Raw genomic sequence first — 27,884 nt, forward strand, 5'->3', positions numbered from 1 at the left:
CTGTGCTATTTGTCATACCATTCTTGAATTTTATTACACAGTAAACATTCAGGTAGGATTAGATGTGAAAGTTTATTGCATATTTAAAGCCACTTTTTCTGATTTGTCCTATGAAAAATGTAACTCTTTTCAGTTGTGCTGTTGTTTCAAAATACAGTGCATCTGATTGCACTTGCATTTGTGAATGTTCATTTACATGCACATAAATTGTAGGAGCAAGGTAGACACAAGTGCACTTTGTGCATCCACAGTTAGGGTCTGCATGTGTAACTTCACCAAAAATGTACCAAATAAATCTACATTCTTGAGGAATGGCTGCAATAGTCCTTCAGCTCTTGCTATTATATGAACTTTTATTTCTATGGAGGGCAGAATCATTCTCTCTTCCCTCTTCATGCATGGGTGGTTGAATACTGCCCTACCACTCTCAGGTGGAGAATATGATTGCAAATAAGAATTCAAACACTGTTGTTAGGTAGCTGCTCCAGAATCAAGTGGGTGATGAGTATCAGCAGGTCTGGATAATTAATTGTCCTTTAGTTTATTATCCTATATCAGCGTCTCCTTTTGACACTCATTTGTGTGGGTTTGTTTTTTTTTTATGTTATGTTTGTTGTTGTTGTTCTACAGAAATTGGAGAATATCTAACAAGATTTTTTTCATCCTCATGTTTTCTTCTCAAAGTTTAAGATTCATTTAATTATTACCATTATTTAGTTCTTAACCTTCCAAGTGTTTGAACCTATTTTTTTCAGCCAGTATTTTAGTGATGGAAAATTTTCTTTTCCTTTAATTTCAGCTAGACTTCTATTGTTTATACTAAAGTAACATGAAAATTCAGATTTGGGACTATCCAAAACCAGCATGTTCTATGTCATCTCTACATCACTGTTCTTCTGTCATTTGAGAAACCTCATTGGTGCTGATTTTATTTCAAACTATTTTTAATGGCACTTTTGTTCTCCTTAGCATTCTAATGTCAGAGATCTAATGATTACTTTTTTTTCCCCTTCTTTTGCACTATTCAAGCGACATGTCATTTTAGCTCTAATCCTCTATTCCTTTAGTGCTAGCAGTCTGCTGGACCTGTACAGGAGGGAAATTGAATATCTTTAAATCTTTGTTCCAAACCATTCACACAGAAGTCTGTTTTTTTTTCTTCCAGAGTACTAGCAGTATTACTACTTACATCAAACTTTCCAAGAAGTCACATTAGTTAAACAACATCTTAATGATGAGATTAAATTTTATAGAGTGGTAAGAGTTGAAATGGCTCCATAAACTTTGGAATCGAAGGCAGAGGGTTAGTTCATTGGTTGTTTTGTGAAACATAGCTGATTTGAAGGGTCAATCCACAACAAACATAAAGACCACAGCCGTTTATAGAGCGGAAGGACTTCACAGATAGAGGAAGACCTGGAGAGGGGCTGAGATTCCCCCAGCAATGAGTACAAAGCAGAGCCGCTACCACCAGCTGCAGCAGGGCTGCTTCTGTGCTCACTGCAACAAATGCTCCTCTGAGCTCATGCCTCTGCTATCATGCCAGGATGCTGCGTTAATTCACCAATAAAGAGACCTTGGGTCATGCAGTAATGTGTGCTTTTACCTTCTGCCAGCACCCCCAGGACTGGCTATTAATTTTCAAGTCGTTGAATTTTCACTTAATGTACTGCAGCTCTCTGAAGTGTGGCAAATTTCGTTAACCATTAGAGCAGCTGTAAACTGTATGCCTAAAACAGTAAAGGGATGATGGTGCATCGAGGAGAAGAACCCAACTCAAAACACTACTCTCCATCAGAATAATCACTGAATGGGGGATTATTTACGATGTGATACAGCTGCGTTTTTGACTTAAAAGATGACTACGACAATAAAACAGGTTGTTCTTCCCGCAGAGCTAATTGCTCCAGGAGTGCCCCATTGACAGCTGAATGCTGGGACTCTTCCGGGTCCGGGGAAGTTTGGGGAGGAGATGCAGGCCCCCCCCCCCCCCATGAGAGCCATGAGAGGAAATACGCGTTATCAATGCCCTGGTCCCGCCGAGATGTAGCCACCCGTTCTCCACCGCCGGAGGCTTCTGCGGGTGAGGAACAGCCGCAGAGTTTCTGCTACTGCACCATCGTGCAGATTTGCAAGGTTCAGAATTATTATTCGAATACTTTTCCCCTCAGGTCTCCCAAAAAAGGGAGGAGAAGGAAGCCATAAGGAGAGGGAGAAAAAAAAAAGAAAAGAAAAATAAAAGAGGGGGAAAATAGGGGGGGAAAAAAAAAAAAAAAAAGAGGGGAAAAAGGGGGCGTTCTGCGTTTTCCGCGCATCCTCCGCTTCCCCCCCGGGGGCGCTCCGCGGCCGCGCAGAGCTATCAGAAGCCTCCGAGTCTTGCGCAGCTCTCCTCCCCCGGCTGCGCGCAGATTCCGCACTCACCCTTACGCGCCGAGAGGGTGGCCATCATCCAGTGGGGCGGCAGGGGAGGCGGAGGGGAGGGCCCCTGGGGACGAGCTGGAGTAGGGGATCCTCCATCCCCGAGATTGCTGCCGCCCTCCCCCCAAATCAGCCGGCCCGCGCAGTTCCCGCTGGGCTCCGCGCACGTCACCCCCCGGGGCTCTCTTCCCGGCGGCGGGGCCGAGGGTGCCTCTCGCAACGCTCCCGTCCTCTGAGTACGGAAGAAAAAGGCTAAATATATGCTCGTGGCTTTAAATGCACATTTAATATTTTATATATTCCTCATTTATACATACTAAAGATCTGTTTTATTTCTCTCTTTGGAGAAAATAGCAAATCAATGCCACCCTTTTCCCCCAAGCATGTTTCCCTTCTAGTAAAGCAGGCTCCACCTCTGCTAGGGATTGATTCGCCCGGCAGTTTTTAGGATAATTTATGGAGCAACCTGATGAGCCTATTGGGCGAGTTGCTCCGTCCTTGTAGAGTGGGTTCCTACCTGTTTGGGTGTTTTATTTATTTATTTATTACCCTCCCCCCTCCTCCCTTTCCCCACTGTGTACCACTCGGGGGGGGGGGGCGGTGGGATCGGCAGGGTCGCTGTTCCCGAGCCTCTCCGGAACAAAGTCGGGGACGGGAGAGCGCCCGCACGCCCATGGACGCGTGGGGGGTGCCCGCATCCCGTTGGAGTCGCTGCCGCGGGGCTCGGCTGCTGCTGTTGCTGCTCACCGTGCGCCTGGGGAGCGGGTGAGTGCGGGGAGCCGGGTGGGGGGTGCCTTGAGGAGGGGGGTGTGCTGCGAAAGTGAAAAATGCAGCCAAATAATGGAAGGAATAATAATTAAAAAGATCCTCCGACAGGTTGCGGGAGAAGAGGAAACCGGCGAAGTAAAACTTCTGCCGCATCCCACTTGTTCGGGGGAGAGTTTCGCACCGGTCTCCCCGTGCAACAAGCTGCCCCCGCCGTCGTGCCCCCGCGTTTCCCTGGAGGTTCTGGCTACGCGCTGCGGGGCTGCGAGCGGCGGCTGCGGGCGAGAGAGTGGGCAGTGCGTGGTCGGGGGCTGCCGGCCCCTGTCGTGCACGGCCCCAGTAGAGAGATCGGGCCCACTCGTGCCCGGCTCCGTGCAGTTGGTGACGATCGGTTGGGGCGGTGGGTAAGTTGCTAAATTGAAGTGCTGAAGGCACAACAGTTGGGTGCTGTTGCGTAAATGTGTTATTAGTATCCACGAGAGAGATCTGATTTTTCAACTCCATTAATAATTCAGTGATAACGTGCATCATTCCACAGGTTATACTCATAACAATCACGCGGCAGTGTTGAGTATTCAGCTGTCGCTCAGTCTTTTTGAAGGAAGATCAAATTATCATTCCAAGAGGCTAAAGGAGATGTGGCAAAAAAAAAAAAAAAAAAAAAAAAAAAAAAAAAATCTATAAACAATTTTATTTTATTTTTTTCCCTACAAGCCTATTAGAATGTAAATCCCTTTCTCAAACTGACTGATCTTGTATCAATCTCTGTGAAGTATGTTGATCTCAGAGCATCTCTAGAAGGCTGCTGTGTTATCCCAGTTAGAGACACCACTGATTATACTTTTCTTATTCTGTCTTTTAAAACCTTGTCATATTATGGAAATGTTTTTCAAAAGCATTGATGGAAATTATACCAGTGCAGCTGTGCATTTCAGAATGTTCTTAATGAACATGTTGTACCTCAGGTATGAAATAATTATCAAGCGGTTTGAGAGAAAAGAATCTGCATGCTAATTGATCAGTTCAAAGTCTTGGCTACAGGGAGGAGGGCTAGCAGAAAAAAAAAAAAAAGTTACTTTTTCTTTTGTCAAAGTGGTTGTGATTACAGGACTAAGTGTAGATTGTTATGTATACATCTCATTAATAGTAGCAGTTATGAAGAAGTCGATGAGAAGTTTTCAGTGAGAAAAAGAGGAGACTTGTAAATGTTATTTTGTTCTGTGCTTCGAACAACTCAAATAAAATGTAACCTTTAGTATAAACATGCATATATCTGAATGAACACTTTTCAGCCTTGCCTTTCATTCAGAGGCTACATAGGAAAATGGTGACTATTGAGAGATTTCTGTTATTATTTTAAGTGGCCGCAAATGGACATGCTTTTCAGATCCTGGTTCTCTGATGTGTGCTGCATTACATCTCTGGGCATTTGCAGAGAGCTCAGGAGCTTCTACGCCTTTTAGCAGCCTGCCACAAAGTAGGATGGAAACACTGTTCTGCTTTGGATTCCTTTCTGTAGTTTCAGCTAGAGCTTTTCCTTGAAGTTCAAGCAAACACATATAGAAGCAACTCTCTCAAGAATAGGCTGGGCTGGTTTTCCAAAAACCATCCTGAGGGAGCTAACTCATCTTTCAAGATATACTTTTAAAAGGTTGCAAATTGCGGTTTTCCTGTGCATTTCACAGAATCATAGAATGATTTGGGTTGGAGGTGACCTGAAAGGCCACCTGATTCCAAAACTCCACTGATACACCAAATATTTTGTGATGAGGCTGGGTAGAAATTATTTTAGTTATAATATGTGAAGCTAAAGCCTAAGTGAAAAAATCAGAAGTTGACGTCAACCAAGAGTTTATCTCTTTTAGTGTATTGCTCCCCAAACCATAGTGTATCATTAGATCAAACTTCCTTCACTGAATGAATTTGCAGCAGTTGAACTCTGTCCCATAAAGCTGTTGTTTTCCTATGATTCTGTACACATGGTACAAACAGACCAGGATTTAAGAACCAGTACATTGCAGAGGGATGTTTTCAGTAGCTACACCTCGTTTGTAGGATAATTAGGGCTGTGAGCCTTTCCAGTGGATACGCTTTAGAAATGAGTATCTCCCCCTCCCACTGCAGTCTTACGCATTCAGCACACCCATTATTCTTTTTAAACTCAAATAAATGGATAATTCATGGGGAGACCATGAGGGTTGACAATTTAATTAATATTGCTTAGGTCTTAGTATACAGGTACAGATGCACTGCAATATTTCTTTTAATTTCTACAAAATAGAACGGAAAGCTCAGTTAGAAGGGACTTCCAAATATCAAATCCAACTGCCGTCCACTTCAGGGCTAACCAAAAGTTAGTGCATATTAGTGAGGGCATCCTCCAGATGCCTTTACTGTTCAAATTATATGTGTTGGTCAGCTTTTGTAAGAGTGTATTTTCAGATTTACCTAATGTTCCCATATCTTCTCTTTGGATTTTTTTTTTTTACCTGGGTGTTCTAAAAAATGATTATAAATGCTCCATCACTATCTGACTGGCAGTAGGAGCAAATGCCAACTAACATTTTCTTTTCCACTTCCTGGTATCTGTTAGGAAAATACTTATGTGAGATTTGCTCTGAAACTAATGACTCTTATTTTATTATGCTGGCCTAAGATGCCAGAGGCAAATGTTGGTGTTATGGCAGTTAGAGGCTGAACCTTCCTGCCAATATTCCATTGCATTCTGTTACTGTGCAACATATGACAGCAGAGGGGCAGTCTGACAAAATGGCATTTCACTTGGAAAAGCATATGAAGCAAAAGTGTGTCTCTGAATTCTTCCATGCAAAGAAAATGAAACCCACTGACATTCAACAACACTTGCTGAACATGTATGAAAACCAAACGGTGAGCACAGCGAGGTGGTGAGTGGTGCATTTCAGCAGTGGTAACAGTAATATGGAAGACAAGCCATGTTCTGGATGTCTGTGCAGATATCTACAAGCGTGGCTTACAGGCTCTTGTTCCTTGCTAGTGAAAATGCATAGGTAATCATGGTGACTGTTAAAAAGTCTGCTATAACAAACAGTGTTATTTTACTCTTTGAATCTGTGCTAGTTTCCATGGAAATAAATAGGAGGCATTACTTTCAGAGCGACTTATGCATAATACAGTTTACGTTTTCTTCTTGGATAAATTTCTAAATCAGAGTAAAACCTGTCATAACAACATTGGTTTCTTAATGCTTGATAATAGTGATTTAGTATTTCATTTGAACACATGTGATATTTATTCGTTACTCTTCGTTCATGAACAACTTGTTACTTAGAACAGTCAGTTGTTTAAAATACAATTTATTAACAGTTTATTCATATCCAAAGTAGAAATAGCTAAATATCAAGAATTACTAATTTTGTGCGTAGTTTTCTTTTCTTGTAATGGATTTAAAGAAAATCTTTGAACCATGGCAATCAGAAAAAAAGTTCTCAATTAAACGATATTTTGAATTGGTTTTAACTTCCTGTTTGTTAAATATTGTGTTTTTAAATAAGAACATCCTTGCTTCTAAGGTAAGGCTCACTAAGTTGGGTAAAAAACATTATAGGTGGATACTCATTGACTTTGGTCAGATTTTTCACAAATACTGTGAGTCTGACCACAGTGAATTACAAGAGGTAGAAGGACCAGTGTTTTTTCTTTGAAGCTGTAGAGGAACTGTAACAATCTGGGTTGAAATGCAGCATCTAGATTCTATGGCCAGTAGGCAGGACTACGTAAATGGAAATAACTGAGCCTCTTTGCATATACTCTGTGATGAAATGTGTTGCCCTGGTATGTGCTGTCATATATATACTGAAGAGGTTGTGTATTTTGAACATACGGGGAAAAAAAGCTGAGCATCTCCCAGGATAAGAAAAGAATCATTTTTTTATAGTTATATTTATGAGAGAATTGTGCCTCCTTTTTTAATTACCTGCATAGTCTTTTCTTGCACAGCATACTAAATTGAGCAAGCACTTGGATAAAATAATAATATCATAACATATTTGATAAAAAGTGATGGAGATAAATTATAGTTATAAATGGCAGCACACTGTCAGGAGCATTTCAAATGGTGGTGATGACAGTGACACTACGTTTTATTTCTTAACAACTTAACAGTAATAATTTGTAAGGAGGAGTAACTCAGATGCAATTGAATTAAGCTGAAGGTGACATGGAAGACCTGATTTTTTCAATTTTTCTTGTGTGAATGCTTTTATTAAGAAGGCTGGAAATAATGTGATGTGTTCAGTGGCCTACTGGCCTATGTAAAAGCTCAGTTCTGCATATTTAAACTTAAAATGTTAAATCATGTAGTGACACTGGAGATGTTGTGATAGTGCTGACTGCAGACTAGAAAAGTCATCAGGAATTGGTCAGAAAGGAATTTACTTTGAAGAAGGGGGGAATCTCTGATATGACAAAGATGAAAAGACATGCTTTCAGAAATACGCTTTCACTAATGGATGTTTATATCTGCAGGATCTGCTGTGATAATCTGGTCCAACATCAGAATAAACTAAGCTGCAAATCTTCATCTGACTTCTGCATCAACTTTGTTGCTTCAATATAATTGCTCTATGTCCCTGCATATTGATCTGATGAGGAGCCTAAAATATTTTATAGCATTTCTAATCTGAGGTTTTTCTAGTTTCCAGCCACTGGATCTTCTGCTTTCTTCTGCTTTTTTTCTGCTAGCTGCTAAAGCTGTTTTTTCTTTTTTTTTTTTTTTATGCCTTGTGCCATGTGCTATAACTGACCCAGCCACTGGATCCTATGTGCTTTGATCCATTTCTAATGAAGCCTATGACCCTGTTCATACCTCTGGTTCTGTACAGCAAAAATCTTAGTGCAGACCTATGGCTGCAGTTGCTATTTAAGAATGGGGGAGTGGTCTGCACAAGCTGCTTTTCATCAGAAAAAAAGTAGTTAAAAAACCTCGTTCTTGTCCAATGTGCCTTCGTCAAGTTTTGCCTTGAAGAGAACTCTCAGAGAACCTCACATTCATCCTGAAAATTCTAAGGGAATCTCTTCTTTTTTTTTTTTTTTGTTAGAAAACATTCCATGTTGTTTTCAGCATAGTATAGATTACTTTCCTGCTTGGAGAAATTTCCTCACCTCCCAGTGCTTGGAAACTGCTGTGTAGTTACATGCCTTTCAGTTCTTGTGGGATGAATGATCTAGTCTAAAACAAAAGTTTTATATAAATTTGTTGCAGTCAGGGATATTCAGAGAAGAGTAAAATTTCCCTTGAATTGGATTTACCCAAGCTGCAGTCTACTGTTGGAAGTATTTCCTTGGCATATGTAGTTTAAGAGGGAACTTGACAGCAGCTTACATTTTTCTCTCAGATAAGTAAACTGAGCTACTTAAAATTCTTCAGCAAATATTGAATTATTAGTTTAGCCATTTTATAAACCCTTTGCAATTTTTCTTTGAAGAGCAGACCTCAAAAATGGGCAGATTATACAAATATTAGCCTCACTGATGGTATATACACACAGAATATTACTTCCCTACTCCTTAATATTCCTGAAATAATATATCCTGGGATTAGCTCCAGTACTGCCCCGGTGTACCTTGTGTTTCTTTGACTTTCTGCCTTGATCCTCAAATCCTTTTTCTCATCCGTGGTAGAGTGTGAATGTCTTTCTGGGTTCCTAAATTACATGCAGTCATTTTTCTTGTTTTCAGGAAGGCAGACAGAAATTGTAGATAGAAAAGATCTGAGGTAACATGAGATACATTCCCTCTGGATTAAATTATTCAAGGTTTTACAGAGTTGCTGATGGTTAATCCATTTAATACGGTTTTCTTCCTATTTAAGGCAGTGTACCACGAGGCATTAAGTCTTATTATTAATAATTTAATATTATAGTTCAATTTGTCTTTCAGAACAAAGTTCAGTTGGATGAAATTTATATTAGGAAAAGTTGTATATTAAATATTAATTTATGTTGCTAACTCTGTCACTGATAATTTTTTTATCATCATTGTGCAATGTCACATTTACATGCTAGAATAAATTATGTAGATGTTTTTAAAAATAAACTAGCCTCAAAGTTTTTTTCTTGAGGGAGAAAGGTATTTGACCTCACTAGCTCACAACCTTTTAATATGTACCAGATTTTGTCATATCTGCTACAGGTGAGCTGTGGAGGTAGATCCTAGCATTTTGCTTTTTCAGTGAAGGCCATCCATCCAATGGTCTTCAGATTGCATCCTGTAAGGAACTGCTCCAACAGCCATACATTTTATTTATCATCTGATGAGAAGTGGGACTCTGTTCTTGTAAAATATATGCATGATATAGTATAGTGAAGAAAATTTTGCTTGCAGAGAGACACCAAGCTTTTTACTGCATAGTTTAGGAACTTGCATTAGCCCTTACTGAGTATATATACCTGTTTGTGTTATCATTCATTAATTCCACTGATGTTCACATTGGTCCACAATTGCCTAACAGCAATTATACTAAAATGTTAGTAGACTCTATTAACTGTATTTCTCTTAGAAGTGTGTTGTAATTGTCTGGTTATTATAGTTGTTTGGTTTTTCTATATTAAGCCAGTTTCATCTATATACTGCAATTATGGTGTGCTGTTCAATGCAAGACTCTGTTTCTGTTACTACTTCAGTCTATATATATTTCTTAGTCTGGTACCTGCTCAGTGTGTGCCAGAACTTGGAAGCATTCTGGATAAGCTTGTTTCATTTGTGTTTTGATATTTCTGTAGTAGATTCCCATTTACCTGAAGATTTTGCAGCGAATTCTGTTACAAAAAATGTTCACGTGAGTATGTAGAAATACCAGCAGTTGAAATAATTGAAAATACCCCAGAGATCTTATTTTATCCATTTCTTGTGATGTAGGTGAAATTTCAAAGTTAAAAATCTAACAAAGTAGACTTTGAGATTCGAAGAATTCTGTAGTGCCATTGGATGTAATTTAATTGGGATAATTTTTTTTTTTTTTTTTTTTTTGAGGTTCTATTTCTCAGCAGCACTTGGATTTATGCGTGTTTGTGTGATGACCCAAGTCTGACACTCCTAGGAGATCTGTTACTACTGTGCTTAGTATTTTTATCATTTATTCAGAAGCATGATGCTTATTCAACATCATGTCCTTCCTTAGTAGTTTGGGCATGTTTTGTACTTTATTTAGTAGTTAGTCCATTTGTCTCTATTCGTTTATATCTACTTAAGCTTTATAATTTGCTATGGTTGTCCTTTTGTCTTCTGTTCTCTGAATCTCAACATCTTCCCCAATATTTGATCTGATTGAGCAGTGGAATATGGCTATTTGCACTATTTACATTTTAAGTACTTGTTTGTATGGTCTGGCCAAAACTCACAAAGAAGATAAGACCAATTGAGAAGGTATGACTTACAAATCTACATTGCGAGGTTTCATTGAAATCCATCTGAAAAGAATCTCCCAAAGACTTTCAGTTCATTTACTCTTCAGTTTCAGCCAAGAATGTACAGATTTTCTTAAGACCTACTTTATCTTCCTGATAAATTTTATTTTCTGTTATATATAGTGGTGGGAAAGCTCTCTTTAGAAGAACATCTGGTAGAGGAAGATCAATCTATATTTATTTGTCTAAAAATTTTAAAAATTTTAGAAGGCAAAATATCTTGATCTCTAAGATTAAAGTAGAGATATCATAAAGGTTCTGCTAACTTCTCAGCTAGAATTAGAAATATTTGTACTAAAAAAGTACCAAGTTACTGAAGATAATGGGCACTTTCAAGTACTTCTTTAGACACAGAACAGCCTTAAGATATTGTAGTAATGATTTTCTGAGAATAGAAGGAGTGCTTTCACTGTGATTGTGGGTGTTACAATCAATAAGTTACCAAGCTTTCTTAGCCAAAACAAAATACATGACACATTCTGCAAGTTTGTAATCAGAGCATTGAGTAATTGGTGTGAAGAAACAAGACAAGTGAGAAGTGTGTTCTTTTTTCCTCACTTAGCTAAGGCAGAAAAAGGACTGCTCTGGAGTAATAATGTTAGCATAGTTTTTACTGAAGATTATTTATATTGTTTAACCTATTGAGAGACTGCTTATACCAAGTTCATATATTTGATGGTAGGGCTGCCATTCAGAGAGACCTGGAGAGGCTGTGAGGAACGTTATGAATTTCATAAAGTCTGAATGTAAAGTTGTGCAGGAAGACTCCTGGCAGCTGGATGGGCTGGGGAGCTGCCCTATCATATAGAGGCTGCGTTGGGCAGCAGGGTGCTTTGCCAGCAGAGCAGGTCAGGACTTTGTGAACAGGCACACACTTGGGAGGCTGAGGAAGGTGATTGGTCCCCTCTGCTCAGCTCCTGTTAAACCATGTGTAGATACTGCGATCAGTTTTGGGTCTAAATTGGAGGATTTAGCAGAAGGCCACTAGGATGGTCAGGCCCTTGACTTGTGAGGAAGGGCTATGAGACTGGGCCTTGTTCAACCTGGACATAGCCTTGAGGGGATCCAGCTGCAGCCTCCAGTACTTACAGGGAGGTGACTGAGAAGACATAGTCTCTTCACAGTGCTGCTTGGTAAGAGAATGAGGAGCAATGATGACAAATTGCAACAGGGGAAGTCCCAGTAAGGTATAAAGGAAAAAATAATCACTGAGGATAGCTAGGTAGTGGATCAGGTTGTCCAGTGAGGCTGTGGGATCTCTGCTGCTCTAATTTTCAAAGACCCAACTGGATTATGCTCTGCAGATGTAAAGAAAGTTTTCAGTTGGTTCTTGGACTGTAACTTGATAGGAATAGTGGTGGCAGTTATACCAGGTTGAGCACATCAATTGTGTGTGCCTGTTCACAATGATTTTTCAAGTGAAAATTATCTCAGTATTGTATGAGAGGACTGGTGGATAAAGAATCACTGTGATGCTTTGATTCCACATAATAATTTCTGGGAGATTTTTGAAACTATTTGAACTAATAAGAACAAATTTGACAAGAGTCATTTCAAGTATTACAGAGCATTTAAGAAAGTTGACATTGGAGGATAGAAATTTGTGTTGGTCTTGAAAAAAGTTTTTCTGTAAAGTATCTTTCATAACACCTGTTGTTATGAATGTCAAAAATTTCTATAAACATTATAGACATAATGAAGACACAGATTGTGTCTTTATTAAGTGATCATAATTAAGTCTGGTTGAATTGTTCTTAGTTTTTTTGCATTAGTATCACAGATAACCTTAAGATCATTTTATAAGAAATGTGATAATGCTTTTAAATTATGATCTTTCTGCGACTAAAATTAATTTCACTAAACTTATTGAGTGTGGAAGAAAAGTTTCATGTCTTTCAGAGATGTAATTCAAAACTGTAATGACTTGGAAGAACTCGATCACCCAATACTTATGATATTCATTAAGATGCACAAGTCTGATAGTATTCACGTTCAGATTTGGGGAGTCACATTTCTCCTTACAGGGAATGAATGGATGAGATACCATCTTTTATTATGTTAGGACTGTGACTTTAATTTTTTTTTTTTTTTAACAAAACTTTACCTATTTGATACTATTTATCCTAAAAATGGTTTATTTCTTTCTCTATAATAGGAATCTTAGATTTTTTTTAAAAGTTTTTTCACACTTTTCTCTGATTTTTTTTTTTTTTTCTAACTTAAGGTCCGGATTCATTTATTCAGTAAAAACTTGGAAAGAAATGAGGAAAGAGGAAACAGGACAGAAAATTGTAAGTAGTCTGAGAAGCATGAGATTAGGGAAGGAAAAGAACATAAGAGAGTTGGTATATATAGAAGAAGAATCAACTCAATGAAAAAAAAACTACAGTTAATTCAGGGGGATAAAGAAAGTTATTTTTATATAAAAACAAACAAACAAACAAAAATGCCAGACTCTGGCAAAGCAAAGCAAATAGGGGGAGAGGAGAGAATAAATTAATAAAAGCACCTGAGATGAAATGGATGGGGAGAAAAGAGAGATTTTCATCAGTGTCAAACAAGTTTAGGAAGAATAAAGGGGAAATATGTCAGCTCTATCCCATAACACTGGAAAGAGCTAGTAACACTCTGAAAACATGTTTTAAATAGCTGCATTTCTTTGTTTGCAGCTATGGTATTTTTCCAGAAATTTTCAGTGATGAATAAAGCATACCAGTGAAGAAGATGTAGAAATACATAATAGAGTTTATTTCCACTGAAATTTCCTAAAACAGATAAGTGTGAAGTCGGTCATCAAGTTTTGGAAATAAATCTTGAAAGTTCCCATGTCTTGTTTGTCAGTAATGTTTCAGGTCTTTTTCATGTGTGTGACTTGGCTGGGTACTCTGATTCCAAGTTCTCAATGAAACACACATCTTCAGTGCTGCCTTATCATGCTTGGTGTCATGAAGCAAGGTTATGTGTGGTTAGATGTCTGACCTGCTGGAAGCCTTCCCTGCCAAATTTATCTGTCTGGACTGACTATTATAAAATATTGTATGGTTAAATGATGTATTTTGACCAACTTCTGAAATAGTGTTTTTACTAACAATATATTTTCCCATTTTTGTAGTTTGAGGATATTACTTTCCAAGCAAAAGTTGGAGTTGAATAGAAGTTTTTAAATGAATACTCAAAAACAAAAATTAAATTGCAAAGTTGTGAAGATTGCAAAACTAATAACTAAACTAACTTGTGGGAAGCACAAGTGAATAACACTGTTTTTAGCATGTTTTATGTTTAACTAGTTGATTCTTGTGTGTAACATGACAAAAGCGTATGGACTGCTAGGATCTTAGTTATAAAAAGAAGCAGAGTATATATTGATTGTGGAGTCTCTTTATTTTTTTAAACTTTCTCTTGTGGATTTTATTCTTGTGATTGTGGCCAAGATGTGATCTTCCCATTTCTGCTGTGCTCTGTCATTATACAAGCGTTTAAAAGCTGAGTACACAGTATGTGCTAGGAGCAGACCCATCTGTGGTGCTTTCTCTCTCAAGTCCACTCAATGTATCTAGTGAGAGCCTTTTGTTACTTGGCTGTGGCAAGTGAAGTGCAGATTCTTCCTCTTAGCCTCTCCTTTCCTTTGTAAAAGGCTCTATTTGTGTCCTTAGCTGGTGAACCAGTTCACTCATTGGGCAGAAGAGCAGAACTGAGATGGTCTTCTAGAAATTCAAATATTCGAACATCTAATCATTAAAAAGAGCTTTCACTTTTGTCTTCTGTTTTGATATCTGTTCTTTTAGCCTATCTTGAGAGGTCAGATGTGTGAGATGCCCTGTGCAAGGCAGCGGGTTTCTTAACTTACTAAAATCAGAGAAAGTTAGTAGTTTTTTGGGAGTAAAATATAATTATGCTGATTTTATTCAGATGAGAGATCTGATTGTGGTTTTTTGTTTTTTGGACTTGAGTGAGTATGCTGAAGAAGTGTCACAGTCACTGACTATGTATTGGTAAAATTCACAGAATACTTGCTTTTTGACTGCTGTTGGAGAAGTTCCTCAGAAAAGTGGGCTAACACAAATATTCTTATGGCTTTCATTGATGTATGTAAGGCATAATGAAAAACGACATTGTTCCTTTCAGCTCTTTCAGTATAGAATTTATCTGAAACACTGTATATGCGCATATATATATGAAATAAAGTATGCACTTATGTTTACTTTAAGTGCTCAAACAGCGAGAATATTCTATGTAAAAAAGGACCACTTTATCTCCAAATAGACAAAGCTACTGTGCATTACTGTTTAAACTGCATGGCCTCTGAGAGCTTGATATTGCTTGCGCACAAGCATGAAAATTCAATGGAGATAACTAAGGTTTTCTGGACAGTCTCTAGTGCTTCTCCTGAAGTCTGTGGGTTCCACATAGATAACTCTGCCAGGAGAACTGGGGACCCTTGTGTGTTGTATGGGAACAGGAGCCTAGGAAATGAAAACAAAATTGAATACACCATTTCTGGTATATCTGCAGTTCTATGTGTCATGCTTTGATATGCATGATGTAAATAGCAGTAGCAGTACTAACTATATCCACGTTTTTCTTTCTTTTTTTTTTTTTTTTTTTTTTTCCAGTTCATTACATAATCTGACAGACATTAATCTCAACTTAAAGCTCATGTGATTGGTTTTTCTCATATTTAAAGTAGAACAAAGACCTATGATATTAATGTCTGAACATCACACTGTCTGATGTTGAAAAGGCTTATTCAATCATTAGTTGCTTGTACTGAGGGATTTATTAATCATGGTAATGTCTCCAATTAGTTGAAGGACAGAGAGCATAATTAGGGCACTTTGTGCCTAATTACTGTTCACTGTATACTTGTAGTTTACTTACTCCTGAGTTTGTGAGGCTAACTGAAGTGTTAACAACAAGCATGTTAGAAACAAAGTCTTTCATAGTTATAGAATTATTAAAATTAGGATTAATATAGTTAACAATAGCTGTAAAATAGCACTGTGCCATGAAAAAAGTGTTTCATTGTACTGATGTCGTATTTTTGCCCTGACTTTTCCTTTCTGCAAAAGACCTACTGAAAAAATTACAGTTTACAGTAAGTGAGGAGAGAATCAAATGTGAAAGTCTGTGTATAGTGAGATAAACTTTACAAGAGGTTGGAAAGGAAAAGAATTCCTCTTTAATTAAATTTGCCTTTCCTCTGGGAATTCTGAGAGAGGGAGGAAGGTGCTACTCTTAAGTTTAGGATGGAGTTGATCAGCATTAATCTTATTTCAACTTATTTCAACTACAAAGGAATAAAAAGATGCCAGAGTTAACTGTTGCTGCTAAATGTAAAATTTTGTTTTCCAGTTCAGACTGTTTTTTTTTTTTTTTTTTTAATTTTCTATCTTTTATCCCATTCCAAACTCTGGGGAAAAAGCTGGACTTTGAAAAGTGGATTGAGAAGTACAGAAAATTAGTTGAAATGTAAACAGTTTTGGACCAAGTTGCTCTCTAAAGTGAATATTTATTTAAAGAATATGGTCTAGCAACCTCAGTTTAATTCTGGTAACAGCATCTCAGCAAATCCTGATGGCTTCTTATTCTGAAGGATTTTCTACCTTTGAAATGCATTGGTCAATGAATGTAGCATGACAAAAGTAATTCTGATTCCAAGAAATGAATGTACCTGCTGTCTGGCATATTGCATTCGTGTTTCTGTGTGCTTTGTTTGGGAGCTAGCTGCTTTATACAACTTCCCCAAAAAACTCTGAATGGAGAACTCAGGTTGACAGGTGGTGTATGCTCCGCTTCACTGGAAGGCATACAGAAGACATCCTATATATTCTGGTCACTTCCTTTTTTCAGCTAGACTCATTTCTGTCTTATCTCTGTATGTGACTGCACATCAGTGGCTATGGCTTTTGAATCAGAAGTGGAGAGCTGGCCGCCAGCAGCATTACAAATGCCTTTATTACTTGCTTGATTTTGGTCACATTTCAAAGTAGAGTTCAAGAAAAAAAGATGGTATTCTGGTAGCAAGGTGTTAGTGTCATCTCTGAAAAGGCCAGTACGGTAGGAGTAGAGCAAGTGAGACTAGCTTATTTTATGGTGTGAGCCTATTTCCTCCATATTTGATTATATTAGTTTCAGATTTGCAATATTTTCTTTACTGGTTTAGCTAATGGATGAGATGCAAGTGAGATGCAAGGTAGCGTACTGGTATGGAATTAAAAAAATGTTTATTGTAGAAGTACGTCTTTGAATAGATATTTTTAGTAGTGACTGGAAAAAGTAGTTGGATGTTGGAATGGAATTCTTCCTTCCACCCCTGATGTTGCATTATTAATAGTTTTCAGTAAGCTATTAGTGTTCTCATCTATATACCAATTTTTAGTTCAGACTTTTAAAATTGGAGGATCAGAGGTTTCCCATTAAATAAAATAGGAAGTGAAAACCTGAAATGTACTTACATTTTTCTTTTATTTTTTCTTAATTTAGAATCATAGAACATCCTGAGCTGGAAGGGACATATAAGAATCATAATGTCCAACTCCCGATCACCCAAAAATCAAGCCTTATGTCTGAGACCAGTGTCCAAACACCCCTTGAACTCCAGCACCTCAGGGCTATCTATGGTCACAGCCCTGGGAGCCTGTTCCATCCCCATCACCCTCTTCCTTCACCCAGCCTGATTCTCCCGTGACACAGCTCCATGCTGTTCCCTTAGACCCTGTTGCTGTTATCAGAGAGCAGAGCTCAGTGCTGCCCCTCCACTTTCTGTGAGGAGCTGTAGGCCCCCCCCTCAGCTCCTCTGCTCTGGGCTGAGCAAACCCAAGGACCTCAGCCACTCCTCATACATCTTGCCCTCTAGACTGGTCACAGTCTTTGTTGCCTTCCATTGGATGCTCTCTAATAGCTCGATGTCCTACTTATATTGTAGTGCCCAAAACTGCACACAATTCTCCAAATGAGGTCACACAGCACAGAACAGAGCAGGACAGTCCAATCCCTCACCTGGCCAGAAGTGCTGGGCCTGAGGTACCTCAGGGTACAGTTAGCCCCTCTGTCTGCCAGGGCACACTGCTGGCTCAAATACAACTTTCCATCAGCCAGAACACCCAGATCCTATTCTGTGAGGCCACTCTCCAAGGTGGGCATGGGCCTTTGGCATTATGTCATGTATATTTCATTTGGACTGAATCTAGGCAGTTATTACTAATGATGCAAAAGGAAGACAAAAGAGGGACAAAACTGTGTGCTTGTCATTCTGCATCACTCTGTACAGAGCTCTCAGATCTTAGGTAGTTTCTTTGTACTTTCTGCTGTTTAAAGGCTGGGGAACAAAAAGAGTGAGGGGGAAAAAATCAGTTTGTAGTGAACATTTCCTTTCTTAGAGAGCTGCTTATAAGTGAAGTTTTATTCCTCATCATTTTAATGCCTCAGGGGAGCAAGGATTGCCTCTGCACTCTTAACAACCTTAAGCAAATTTACATAGCAATTAGAGATGGCATACGATATAACAGGGCCAAAAATAATAAGAAAAAAAAAGCAGTGTGGCAGTGAAACATGAAAGAGATGGTAGCTTTGCGTGATGCAGAGTACATACTTACAAACTTTGCTTTCTACTTCTTTAGTGCTCACATTTGCAGAATCCTGCTAATAGGAGATGTTAAATATTTAATATCTGACATTTCTATAATGTCTATGTTGTGCAATAAAGATATTCAGTATTACACAACACATTTCAATTTAAAAGAATGAAAACACTTTTTAGACTTTTACAAGGGGAAGCTAACAGTGAACCTCGTATTTAGACTGCACATCACTTTTAGCTATAATAGACTCTAGTGACTTGTTTGCAGCAAGCTAGGTATAAAAGCCCTGATATATAAGCAGTGCCTTTCATTCACCCTCTGGAAACACACTGAGTTGTGGCAAGCTCCCAACTACGCTTCCCAAATCATCCAGGCATGCGGAAAACACAGAGAAGTTTTCACACTGGTGGTAATCTTGAGTTTCAGTGAAACTTAGTAGTGTTATCTGAAAGGTGGTGCAAAGAATTATAAACACAGACTGTTTTGGTGCGTTCCCACTAAGGGCTACAGTAACAGCCAGGCATGACTGCTCCATCTCTGTCCTTTCCTGACTTTTTCTGTCCTTTACTCCTGTAAATTTAGTGTTGTATCCCCATGGAACACCTTGTGGTCTTCACTTCTGTAGAAGATTCACTGAAAAGTTACTCTTAGTCTTGAAGGCAGTGTATGGCTGTAATTTAAAAACTCTTGAAAATCCCTCTCTAATAATTTATCAGTAATATTTTTAGATTCAATGTAAATACAAATTGGTACAAGAACAGTACTTTAATTTCTTTCCTTTACTGGAATAGCTAAGCTTATGCTAACATTGGAACTGATTTATATGAATTGCATACTCTCAGTAATAATTGCTAGTGTCCATTTGTGAAGATACGTTGTGTGACTGTCAGAGTTACTGCTATCAGTCTGATGTACTTTGTTTGACTTGAAGCCCATAGCAGTTCCCTGAAATATGCTGGATGAGTAATGTAGATTGCAGACTTTAGCACTGGAGGAATATTTAAGTCCACACTCATTTGATTCAAATGGCAAGAAAACGACTTCCAGGCATTCTTTGACCTTTTGGTGATATCTGAGTGAATCTGCAGACATAATTAAGGTATTGCCATTTTTCTAATGACTTAGTGATAAAATATATATTGCTGCTTATCTAATTAAAAGATAGGCAATAAATGAACATGAGTGTTTTTCTTGTGCAATTGTGCTATCCTGATAAAAGAGATAGCTAACAAATAAGATTAAGTTAAAGGAGTGATACAAGATTTTAACTATACCACATCTACATGTGTGTACTTTACTGACACGTGACTTCAGCTGTTTAGTCATGGCACATGGATGCAGTGTTTGTTTGCTTTCTTAATGTTTGGAAGGAGTTGAGTGAGGTTACGTGAGGTTTAATTCTTTATATAATAGCTAGAGCAAGAGGCTATGAAGAAAGGAATGCTATTAATGTTGTTAACAACAAGGTGCATCTATTATGACAAATAAGCATCTCTTAGAAATATTACTGCCATGACTTGAAAATGGGGCATGTATTGGGGAAAGCTTGGAAATTCCTTTTTGCATTTTAAGGCAGGAAAGTGCTGAGAGTAAGGGTAAAGTTTTATGTGTTTGACTTATGGTTTGAGTTTCTCTGTATGCGTGATATGTCAGCCCTTCTCTAGATGAGTTTATTAGCTCATACTTTCTACAGTCATATAACTAAATGCTGATGTTTGAAATAAGGGCTTGCCTCTTTCTGTTGGCACCAGGATGCATTATAAGTGCTTGGTATTTTCCAGTTTCTTCATCTCTTCATTATTTTGATTTACTGTTTTTTTCTAAGCTTGTTTTTTTTCTTCAATTCAATCACTATTAGAGCTGATAAAGCAGATGATGAAGATGACGAAGACTTAACTGTGAATAAAACATGGGTCCTAGCACCAAAGATTCATGGCGGGGATGTGACTCATATACTGGACTCCTTACTTCAAGGATATGACAATAAGCTTCGGCCAGATATTGGGGGTAAGCACTTGAAATAATTCACTAAATAGAAGATGTGAAGCAAAGTTGTCATCACATGCCAGTGATGACAGATGATTTTTTTTTTTTAATTAAAATAGTAATCTAAGTATAATATCAATAAAATGCAGTGTTTTTCTAAAACTTGTGAAAATCATGATCTGTCCATAAGCAGAATTTTTATGCTATATTTATAATCATTTCCTTATGTATTTTTTGAGAGGAAAATGAGCGATATATTTATAATACATCATTAAAAGATAATTATATATTGTCTTGTTACTTTAAGACCTTCTGACAAACATTAGTGTATATATGAATTATCTCAATTTTGGAAAAAAATTTGAGTCTGCAGGAGTTTAAAGTATTATTCCTAGACATTTTCTCTCTCCCTTTAGAAAATGCACTATATGTATATTTTATAGAAATATAACTCAATTCAGCACTGATTTTTCCTTAGCTCAAATTTTGAAAAACTTTGCAAGAATTTACAAAGTCAGTTTAGAGCAATAGCTTTTCTGGAGAATTATAGGGTGGAAGACTGCATTACTGTAGTTTAAACTTTTCAGCTAGTAGTAAGTCAATTTTGTCTTTCACAAATCAAAATGTCAATTTAACTGCAACTGTTAAGTGTTAATATTTGAAAGTATTCATGTTGAAATCCTGGAATACATGAAAACGTCACCAGCTGTCATCTACCATGTGTTTGCTGGATCAAACTAAGAAAAATGTTTTCCTTAGGTTTGTTTTCTGAACCACAAAGAGAGATGGAAGACAAAATTATTTGCTAAATGCCTAGTGTTCCCTATGAAAGGAGTGCAGTGTAAGTCTATAAGCTGCTTATACAATAAACAGTAGAGCAATCTAGACCTTTTTCTTTCAGGTAGGAGAACAAAGAGATGCAATCTCAGATTTAATATTTTCTTTTGAAAGCTTCTGAAAATTTCTTTCCCTCCCTAAGTTTCTTAGTTCTATTTTATTGTTGACTGTTACCCTGAAGATATTGAATGGAAATTTTTCTTTTCCTGTCACAATATGGAATCTCACGAAGTTTATCGTAGAATCATGGAACAATTTGTGTTGGAGGGGACCTTTAAGTTCACTTAGTTCCAAACCCCCTGCTATAGACAGAGACACTTCCCTCTAGACCAGGTTGCTCAAAGTTCCATTCAGCCTGGCCAAGAATGCCTACAGGGAAGGGGCATCCACAGTCTCTCTGGGCAACATTTTACAGTGTCTCATTATCCTCACAGTAAATAACTGCTTCCTAATATCTAGGCTAATTCTACCCTCTTCCTGTTTAAAGCCGTTTTGCCTTGCCCTGTTGCTACCAGCCCTTACAAAAAGGCCCTCCCTTGTCTTTTCCTTCACCCCCATTTAAGTGAATTACTCTGAACAGACAACAAAAAACATCTCCCAGCATATTTTTTCTTAATTTCTCAACTTATAAAAGATGTATAGTATCACTTCTTCTTTTTTTCTTTCAGATTGTTTGATTCATTGGACAACAAAAGAATAATGAGGGAATAAATATTCCCCACTAGGATTCCTTCTAATAATTATCTGGTATGCAGGGATGAAAGTAATGTGAATATTTTTTCTCTCCCTTTAAAACTCTGAAATAATAAAAAATGGACAATAAAGGAAGAGGAGTTCATTCTTAGATGCCCAATGGATTTAGAGGAACACCAAAAATTTTTGATGTTATTCTTACCTTTGCTTTGTTGATTATGCACTGAGTCTTGGTTGAGTTTTGAATCTTTTTTTGAGTACTTCAATGTACAGATTTCTGGATTTCGATTATTGATAGGATTATTATTTCTGAAAGAAAGCACTTTCTAGCTTCTAGCTGCTCTCACATAAATGCTCTCTTACTTTTTCTTTTTCACTTTCCTGATGCTGAGTTTTTGACCTTTTCTATTCTGGACCTGCCTCTGTCCAAATACTGAAAGGCTGGAGTAATGAGAACAGGAGACACTTTGTTGCCAGGAGAGCAAATGTGAAGTCTGGCTCTCTTTTTGTATAGAGAGAAAGTTGCAGAGTTTTGGCAAAAGTAAGGCGAAATGACAGCTTTAAATACAGGTATCACATTCTGTCCAGCTGTTTGAGATATTTAACAGCAGATATCTAACATAGAAAAATAAAATCAGGCGGTGGCACATTCATCTTATTCTGAGTCGATTATGTGGATAAAATCTAGTGTCAGATTATACATCTTCGGAGTATGCCAGTACTTCTACAACGAGGTTATTGACTGGAATTATAATTATCTTTCAAAGTAATAATTTCCCACGCAACGTTATTACTGAATTACAAAGCTCAGTTAAACTAGCAAGACTTTTAGCATATTTTTGAGCCTAGGCTTTTAGGGTTTGAATTACAGAGTCAGATTTAATTTTCCACTTCATGTTGACACAGCATGTCAGAGTAGGAAAAGGGGTTTCATTGTTGAATATGCAGAGTGACGTGATAAAGGAGAGCCAAATGAAAATTAAAAAATCCTTTTCAGTACTGAAATTTCAGAAAACCACACTGTGTCATTTTGTGTGTCTCGTACTAATATCCTTGTGTTGCATTGATTTGTTAATTGCTAATCTTTCTTATGTTTATTACGCTTATTAGACTTTAACTCATTATATACAACATATTTTATATGGAGCACAAAGATACTATTATTAAAGTACATTCTGCTCAGTATGAAATAGTGGCAGTTACCACCTGGAGTTTCTGATCTATAGTATAAATCCTTTTAATTACTGATACAACCTTGGTGTGTTGATATATTAACAAAACAATATTATACTTATTGTAAGGTAAGAATACATATACATATGTATATAACTTATAACCACACTGTTTTAGCTTCAGTCCTTGAGCAAGTCAGAAGTTTTAAACTCTCTTTTTAAGAGAAAAAACTCTCTCTGCTCGCTATTCCAACCCTCACAACTTAGGGATACTAGCATATTAATGTTAGTCTATCAATTTATATTTTTTCCAGCTATGTCTCATGTCCAATGTCGTGTATTACATGAGTGAAACACAACTGATAGTCTGAAAGTTCAGTTAGAAATAGGAGTAATCAATCACATTAGTTCTCTAATGTAGCATTTTCAATCATTAACTTGAAGACAGACATTATTGATACAATTTTTAATGATGAGGATGATAGCTCATAAACATAAGAGAAAATCATACCTAGAGAAATTTGAATAGTTGTAATTGTCCTGTTAGCAAGGCATGGGCAAATAATTGCATCTCAGTGCAGTGTTGTGAAAAGTTATGTACTCGGAGGTATTAAAAACTGCAAGAACAAAAAGTGAACTTTCAAGAGACTTATAGAAGTGCTAACTCTGAAAAGATAAGGATATTAGGGGATATTGTCTTGAACTGGTGCTTTTAGTATAGCATACACAAAATAATGATGTAGGTAGGAAAATAATAAACTCATTTAAGCACAAAAATAGCAGGTAAAACTAGGGATGTACTCTCATAAAGAATATTTTACATGAATTGAAGGAAATTGAAATAAAAGAAGCAATGTGTAGAAGAGCATCTGCAGTGAATTTTAAAAGTACTTGATTGTGTGCCCTGCATAGAAAATGATGGAAAAAAAAATGGTGGGCTAGAGATGGGCTTCTTTTTAAATCAAAAATATATAAGACCAACAGTGAAGAACAGGGTTCTATTTCCATTAAAATCACTTTGAAAAAATTCTTTAGAGATAGAGCTGGAAGCCTGCTGTAGACATTTGAAGCTGAATTGTAATACAGATAGTTGTATAAATAATACTTTTAGATAAATTATTGTCAGAATTGTATTGTTATATTAAATGCTATTGAAGTAGTTTAAAGCATTGAAGACCCTGCTATTCTTGAATGTGGTCATCACCTAATTTCTTTGCTGAATAGTTACTTTATCATTGATTACTTAGGCAGTTATTGAGCAGTTACAGAAAGCTTGCTCAAAAAACAAAAACAAAAACAAAAAAAAACCAAAACACACAACTTGGGTGAAATTCACTAAATTTGTTTAAATTAAAAAAATTGTGGTAAATAAAGATATGTGTTAGACTTTCATTCTAAAATGCATGTTTTTGATAAGTTAAATGAACAAATTAGTGAATTTAGATGCACTAACTTGCTATCAGGTAATGTCAAGAACTAGATTAATGAAAATGGAGAAATATTCAGCAATAAAAAGGGCAATATTCTGTGCTTTTAAAATCAAGACTATAGTTTTTGTCAGGATAAAGAGAGGTCTTCCACATAGCAAGCAGTGCAAATATCAGTGGCTGAAAATTGGACCTGGTTAAATACAGGCTAAAAAAGAGACATTTTCAATAGCAAGAGCAATTACTAAAATTATTTGTCAGTGATTGAAGTGGATATGTATCAGTGTGATTTTTCTAATCCATAGTTAACATTTTCCAAAATACAGATTTTGAACCCAAATTGGTGTTCAGAATATGCCTGGGGATTTCAGCATCATTCTTTGCTAGGGAAGCAGTGGTCATGTATTCCAAGTAACACTTCTTTCCATGTCTTGCTTCTTGTGGGAATATTCATTCTCACTCTTCAACTTCAGGCATAAGAGTCACTTCTTTCCAGAGATTAAGCCTGTCCTTAGGTACATGCTTGTGTTAAATGATGCTCAAAACCAGTCAAATACTAGTTCAATTTCCTAAAGAAGACACCTTTTATTTATCAATACAATCTGGAGCACAAAAGGATTGAGCACAGCCCTGCAAAAAAGGACCTGGAGTGGATGGCAGCCTGGATGTGAGCCAGTAATTTGTCCTCTCAGCCCAGAAAGCCAACAGTATCCTGGGCTGCATCAAAAAAATCAAAAAAATGTCAACAAAAAATATGTCAGCAGGGTGAGGGAGATAATCCTGCCCCTTTGCTCTGCACTAATGAGACTTCAGCTGGAGTCATATCTGTGTCCAGATATAGAGTCCTCAGTACAGGAGAGACACGGACTATTGGAGTGTGTACAAAGGAGGGTCACAGAAATGGTCCAAGGGAAGGAATGTCTCCTGTTTGGATAGACTCAGAGAACTGTTCAGCCTGGAGAAGAGAAGGTTTAGGGAGATATGTAATAGTTACCCTTCAGTATCTAGAGGGAGGCTATAAGAAAGGGATAGACTCTTTAGCAGAGTCTGTGGTGATAGGACAAGGGGAAGTGATTTCAAACTAGAAAAGGGAAGAGTTAGATTGGATATAAGGAAGAAGCTTTCTACAGTAAAGGTAGTGAAGCACTGGAGCATGTTGTCCAGAGAGGTGGTGGGTGCTCTGTTCCTGGAGACATTCTATGTATGTCAGGCTGGACTGGGCAATTAGCAGTCTGAGCTAGCTGTAGGTGTCCATGTTCCTTTCAGGGAATTGGACTAGATGACTTTTAAAGGTCCCTTCCAACTGAAATGATTCTATGATTCTTGTGAAGAAAATGTGACAAAGTGGGAAATCAGAAGTATGTGTGTATTCATATCAGGCATAGTGTATGAGTTCCTTGCATGCATCAGCTACTTTGGGAGTTGATGAACTCTCTCTTGAGGGCAGCTGAGTGGTGCTCTTCACTCAACCTATTTAATATGCAGGGAGAACTACGGTTCTCTCACCTTCTTGCTTTACTCTTGCCTCTTTCTATGCAAATATTTAAAGTGGGCTATCATTTTCTCCTCTTCTTTAGAAATTTATGAGGTCTACTGTACCGCTTTGCACACAGGGTTTATAAAATAGCCTTCTTCCTACTCGTAGTTTTTTCAATGCTGTTACTACATTTCCTAAATAAAATAAGGAGAAATACCTTTCCAAACCATCTATCACTGTTAGCTCTTTGTAGAAAACAAATGAGCCACAGTAATTATTTGGAGGTCAAATTAGTATCAAGATTGTATTTTCTTCCAGCTTTTATCATTTTCACAGGCTCATATTACTACTAGTTCACAAACATGAGTAGAATGAATTCTTCTAATTCACAGAAGCACTGGGATTGGTTCCTCACAGAAGAACTAAGGAAACAAAACATCCCCTTCCAATCTTATTGCACTGGATCTGTCGCTCTGTATCATTTGGGTCAATTAAAATAATTTCAACAGAGGTGGATTTTCAGGCCTTTCACTGGCACTTGATAGCTCTAATAATCTTACTCAGAGCAGTATAGAAAATGCAAATTGAACTCGGTCACACATTACAGGAGAGCCTTTGGGGCAGATCAAGTACTGCTTCCTGCACACTGGAATTTCACAAAATTGACACAGCCCATATTAAAAACTTGCTCACTGACACATCTCAAAATTTAATTTTAATAAGGAAATATCAATGGTAGGGTTGTCTATTGTTGAGTCTCACAAGCATGACTTGATCAAGAATAATGATATCTTGAATGATTTCACCAATGAATTTTTGTAGTAAATTTGGCAGATGGCACAAAGACTGTTGGCAAGAGAGAAGTTGCATCTACAGAGTAATCCCCTCCTTCAGTAAAATCAGAGATACAGACAAAGGCTAATTGTAGGGGAAAAAAAAGTGAGATAACAGTGGAAAGAAAGCCCGTGGCTTATATTTCAATGTGAGATGTTCTTCACAGAAAACTGGTAATTTAGGAGAAAATTTGATCATTCTGTGTAGTGAGTTCTTAAGTAGATATCTCCCAGAGAACTGTTCTGAGGTAAGTCCCTTTTGAAAAGAGACATTTTACGTAGAAAACTAGAAGTGTTCATGAGGTGCTGATAGTACTGTTTAGAAAGAATGCCGGTTCTGGTGTCCAAATCTCAAGATGAGTGTGTCAAAAATAGTGAAAGTTTAGATGTTAAAGCTGAACAGATAAACCATGAGTTGCATTTTCAATGTGTGATATGAACTGCTCATCATATCCAAATTTGAGAGGTGACCTCAATCATTTTGTACAGATACTTGTGTCTGAGGAACAGGTTTAGTATGTGGCTAAGTAATGCTGAAAGTTAGTCAAAGAATTGAACCTCTAAATAAAACACAGTTTCCTACCATGAAGGAGAACTATATATTTCCTACAAATGTGGTGAAGAAATACTAGATTCAGCATTGCTTGAGCAGTGAGGAAAGATATGTTTTGACCCAGCCCCTTGTGTTCTAGTCTGGCAGTAATTAAATTGAAGAGTTTTTCTGTTATGTAGATAAATAAATTCACAAAATCATAGACAGTGGATATGTACTTGTGAGATGTGGCATATGTCAAGTATATGTTACATTATATATATGCATACAAATACATATATATACTTTTTTTTTTTTTTTTTTTTTTAATATTTCAGTCTGAGCATATGAGTTATTGTGCTCTCCCACTTCCTTTCTGAGCCCTGCAGATATTGAAGCCATCTGCAGCTCAGGGAGTATTTTTTTTTCCTCAGGAAACAAATTGATTTCTAGAGTCCATTTAAACTTTCTGTGGAGAACACTGGAGACAGGAGAGTGATCAAGTGACTCGACGTTCTGTGGTTATACAGAAAACCCTTTGTGCAGCCTGACTGGTGTGTCTTAGTCACAAGCTCAGGGAATCAGTAATCGGATTTGGGATCAGGGAGAATTTCCTGTCAAGTGAGATTGGCAGGGGAAAGGTATATGTGGATAATTAGGAAATGTATCTTGCCTGTTATCATAGCTGGCAGGGTTGTTAATGATACCCTATTTCTTTC

General features: G+C 37.4%; 1 protein-coding gene across 3 annotated transcripts in view; it reads left to right on the top strand.

The window, feature by feature from the left end:
* The first annotated feature begins 1,998 nt into the window (after positions 1-1,998).
* The window catches only part of GABRG1 (gamma-aminobutyric acid type A receptor subunit gamma1), a 53,456-nt gene continuing 27,570 nt past the window's right edge, over positions 1,999-27,884 (top strand). Inside the window, exons 1-2 of one of the 3 annotated variants that reach the window (XM_090139484.1) lie at positions 1,999-2,083; positions 20,067-20,215. Coding sequence is in view for 1 of the 3 variants with exons in the window: in XM_031588539.2 (XP_031444399.1) it covers positions 3,092-3,183; positions 20,067-20,215 (241 nt within the window). In the remaining 2 variants the exon portion in view is untranslated. Of the gene's footprint in view, positions 2,084-2,905; positions 3,184-20,066; positions 20,216-27,884 lie in introns of those variants that run through there. The other 2 variants (XM_031588539.2, XM_090139485.1) reach the window with 2 other exon arrangements.

This window comes from Phasianus colchicus, chromosome 4 (genome assembly GCF_987193195.1).
Source record: "Phasianus colchicus chromosome 4, bPhaCol1.hap1.1, whole genome shotgun sequence".
In the NCBI taxonomy this organism is placed as follows: domain Eukaryota; kingdom Metazoa; phylum Chordata; class Aves; order Galliformes; family Phasianidae; genus Phasianus; species Phasianus colchicus.